Source organism: Antrostomus carolinensis, unplaced genomic scaffold, assembly GCF_000700745.2.
Source record: "Antrostomus carolinensis isolate BGI_N321 unplaced genomic scaffold, ASM70074v2 scaffold53190, whole genome shotgun sequence".
Lineage (NCBI taxonomy): Eukaryota > Metazoa > Chordata > Aves > Caprimulgiformes > Caprimulgidae > Antrostomus > Antrostomus carolinensis.
This window is the reverse complement of record NW_010288794.1, coordinates 1540-5713: the sequence shown is the minus strand read 5'-3', so window position 1 is coordinate 5713 and position 4174 is coordinate 1540. Positions and strand designations below refer to the sequence as shown.

The 4174-nt window shown below is 35.1% G+C and overlaps 1 protein-coding gene across 1 annotated transcript; it reads right to left on the bottom strand.

Annotated features, from left to right (window-relative positions):
- Positions 1-379: 379 nt before the first annotated feature.
- Positions 380-3907, bottom strand: LOC104524611 (bromodomain adjacent to zinc finger domain protein 2B-like). The gene is made up of 3 exons (XM_010167548.1): positions 3654-3907; positions 3179-3322; positions 380-1871 (listed from the first exon to the last, which is right to left on the bottom strand). The coding sequence occupies exons 1-3, from the start codon at positions 3749-3751 to the stop codon at positions 1718-1720; spliced, it is 396 nt and encodes a 131-aa protein (XP_010165850.1). The 5' UTR covers positions 3752-3907; the 3' UTR covers positions 380-1717.
- Positions 3908-4174: the final 267 nt, after the last annotated feature.

The following is a 4174-nucleotide window of genomic DNA, read 5'->3' as shown; positions in this document are numbered from 1 at the left end:
CTTCTACAGACCAAAAAAAACCACAAACCCTTGCGTGGACAGCGGCTTTGAGAAACATTACTCGTGGCGTGTATTTAAACTACCACGTGCATTCCCACTGTAACAACAGTGAACAGGACTGTCAGAAACAAGTCAAACACCAGGCAGCCCAAGGGTCAGCTGAAGGCCTCAGGAAGACATTATTTACCCTCATTCAAACAGGCGGCTGAACTACACTCTGACTGCTTGGCAAGCACTTCTTTTTGAATTACCATTAAAAGGCCAGGAGAATTAGATGCATCACAGTAAGAACCAGATATTAAATGCAAGACTCCCAAGATACTATTAAAAAAATTCCTGCGTACACAGGAACTGAAGTATTAAAATCGCCAAGAAAATCTGGTTTGCAAAACAGTCTTTTATTGTATCCGTGCCACACATACTAGTGAAAAATAACACTCCTAAAAAAGGAAAAGAAAAAGAATGCTACCTTTCCACAACATTTCTTTTAAATAAAACTTCAAGTACTCTTACATTAGTACAAAAAAAATTCTGATCTATCTGCCTCAACAGGCCACCACAACACACAGTAGATAAAACACAGTGGTTACAAATGTCTTTTTTGTTATTTCTGTGGCAAGGCAAATGGAGGGAAATGTTTCTATGAAAAAATACTGTGTGCGTAGGAAATTGTCACAATTTTATTCCACATGGATACAAATGATTATACTTGAATTTGAGGCCGTGGTGGCTTGAAATTATATAACAAAATAGAAAAATGGAAAACTAATATCCCCTACACCCTGTTTTAAAGGCAGGCACTACCAAGATTAAGGAGACTCCACAGTGTTGGTAGAGGATAATTACTGTACAAGCCATATAGCTGTAATTACCTTAAGACTAAAATAAAATGCTACCATCCTCCTAAGGCATAAACAATAATGTCTGCAAACAATATGTACACATCATACATATTTAAAACAAGACTTAATATAAACAATAATGAACAGTATATACATGTCTCAATTTTTCTTCACTGTTTTGAAATACAATTTAACTACACAGGTGATGCAGCAACATATATATAAATGTACTTGTAACTCTACAGTAAAGATTTAATTTTTAGTGCTTTTACAGCACATCAGTGTAAACAGTTTTACTTGGCTTTGTTTTATATTTTAAAACATTCCTTGTTGTATTTTCAAGATTTAAAGCAATTTTCTAATTCTTCCTTTTCACAGAAAACGAAGATTCTGAATGCTGTATAATCATAAATAATTCATAAAATTAAATACATTCACTAAAAAATAAACTACAAAGTAAAAAAATGAAAAATAGATATTTATTGAAAGGGAAAAGAGAACCATTTCCCCAAGTAGAGCTCTGGTGGTTGAATATTCAGTGCGTTTTGATATATTTTAGATTGCTATTGCACTATTACACCCCTTTCTTTGAAATTCTTTGGGTGTGCTTCCCTGTTCTACCTAAATTAGTTTGTTAAAACACAAAAACCAATAACCAAGGGGCCATGGTTGCTGTAGGAGTGAAGCCTTTAGAACTAGTATCACAATTCTGTGATATTTTAAAGGAAAAAAAACAGTCATTACTTAGGTATGTGCCTTGCACTTCATGTAAATACAGTTCACATTGCTGGTCTTATCAGTCCTCATTTAATGAAAAAAAAACCCAAAACAAAACAGAAAACCAAAGAAAAAGGACAAGAAGAGTTCTTGTAACTTCAGCTCACTTTGAAAATCTCTGTCCATTTTTTTTCAAAATACTTCCTCATGTTGTGGCCAGCCCTGCCTATGTCAGAATCATCTTCATTAAAGGTTTCACAGTTGTCAAAAACAAGCCTGACATCTAGCGAAAACGCTTCAAGATTGGGGTACCTGAAAGAAGAAAAAGGTGAATGATTTTTGGGACATGGAGAATCAAAGGTGAAAAACACTTCAACTACATGAGAAAGAACTACCTTAATATCAGTGAATTTACAACCAGCCACAGAAAATTCAATGAATGCTTTACATGCTAATTCTACTTTTAATTTTTTAATTCTAATTTAAATATTAACAAGAAAATGAACACCAGTGGAAGGAAATACTCTCTCACCATTGAATTAATTATCTTCCTCAAAAACTGTAAGGTAGAATTTCAAGCCTGTACTAGAAAACAGTTTTTTTTAAAAATTAGCTTCCGTCTTCTCTTTAATAGCTCTCTAGTTAAAATGCTATGGCTATTTTTCCCTTTATTCACCTATTCTTGGGCTCAAGTCCTTTCAAAGATAGCTTGGAGCAGAGCGGCATTTACGTCAAACGCGAACCATCAGGTACAAAACTGGCTGCCTAGATCAATCCCGTAACACTGTCCTTGTTATTCTTTTTGTTATCCTGAACATACATGGCCCAAATAGTATTCCACTATTCACAGGAATTATTAAAAAGAAAGACAGTAAAAGTTACAAGTTTACTGATACCAATGAGCATGTGTGGAGCATTTAAATCTCAGATTCAAGCGAGAAAAAGCCCAAAGAGGTTAAGGAGTCCCTTGCATTATCCTAGGAAATGCACTTTGTGTGGGGCTGACAGCCACTGAAGGGGGTCCACCGTTATGGATGGATGACAAAATTTTCTGTGCTGGTGGGGAGTCATTATTGCACAGGGATGTAACAAGGAGGGAAGGGGAGCAGAGGCATATAGTGTCTTTTCATTTTTTAAGAAATTGTGCAGTCTAATTCTAGGACTATAAAATTATTAACCACCATTACTGGAACGTTACCTGGCTTCCCTCCACAGGGGTACCAGTTCACTCCACAGCTACAACATTATCTACAGGGATTCCGTTAGCTTAAAGCCCACACAGTTGGTTCTTGCCTACATTTAACAACTCTAAGATGTCTCAGTGAGAAAAGATGAGGAAAAAAAAAAAAATTTCCTGTTGATGGGTTCTGTGCATTTGACCTGCCAGTTTTATTGTTTTTCAGCCAATTCTGCAGGTTCTCCCACCTGACATGCTACACTTGGATATGGCAAAGACAAAAGTATATGGTTAAGAATTTTTATTTTGACTGAAAAGTAATCACAGAGGTGCCAGAGCAGGCAGATCAAAATAGTTTCACTAATTTTTTAAAAAAGGTACTGTATTTCAACACTTAAATATTTTTAAAATGTAAAGTAAAATTTACAATAAGTTTACTTACTGTCCACTACTAAGCTTGTCTCTAATGGTGGAAAAGTCCATAGGTTTTTTAATAACTTTCTTATAACCAGGAACAAGTTTCAAGTTTACAGGAAGTAAGAAAGGCCAGGCATCTTCATGAGTTTCCAATTCTGAGAGAATCATGCTGAATAAAATAAGGTTTTAAATTAATATTTTTAAGTTCTTCATATATTCACAGAGGTTTTTCACTGTTCCATAAATTCATCATGTACTGCCAACCTGTTAACTTCATGAAAGGAAAGCACTTTGTTCTCTGCCCTGTGCAAGGCTGAGAAAAATGTCAATAAAGAGACTCCCAGCATGCACACATTAAATCCTTTGTATTTACACTCAAGATTATCACAACCTGTATGGGCTACATGACAAAGAATAGGGTTCTTGTTCCCCAGAACACAGATAAGCATCAGGCACTACTTGTTTCAACACTTACCCAAGTTTAGTATTTGCCACTTTACCTGCATATAGCCAGGTCCTTGGAGTCATCTCTTTTAGGTTTCTTAATAGCAGTGAAATTTTCTTGCTTTAATTGGCTTACAGAAACATTTTCATCCATTTTTCTTTTTTTAGTGTCTGTTTTTCCTTTTTTTAAGGAGATGCTTGTAGTTGCAGAGTCTTCATCCTCTGTATCTCCTGCTAATTTCCTGCTTCTCTTTTGTTCATTACTTTTTTTCCCTTTGATTTGAAGTTTTTTTATTTTTAGAGTTTGACCACTTGCCTACAATAGAGAGAACTGAAATAAGCAATAACCAAGAAATTACAGAAACATCTGTTGTTATTGATAGATAGCAATGAATATCAGAGAAATAGAAGCACCAAAACAATTGAAATATTTAGTATCAGATTATTCAGTTTTTGCTCTTCCCTAAAGTCAAGTAAGGCTGTAGAAATTCTGGTTATTAGTGACAATATAAAAGCACCTGACCTTCAGATTAATAGAACAGTACCTCCTAACAATCCAGGCTGGCACAGTTTTAGA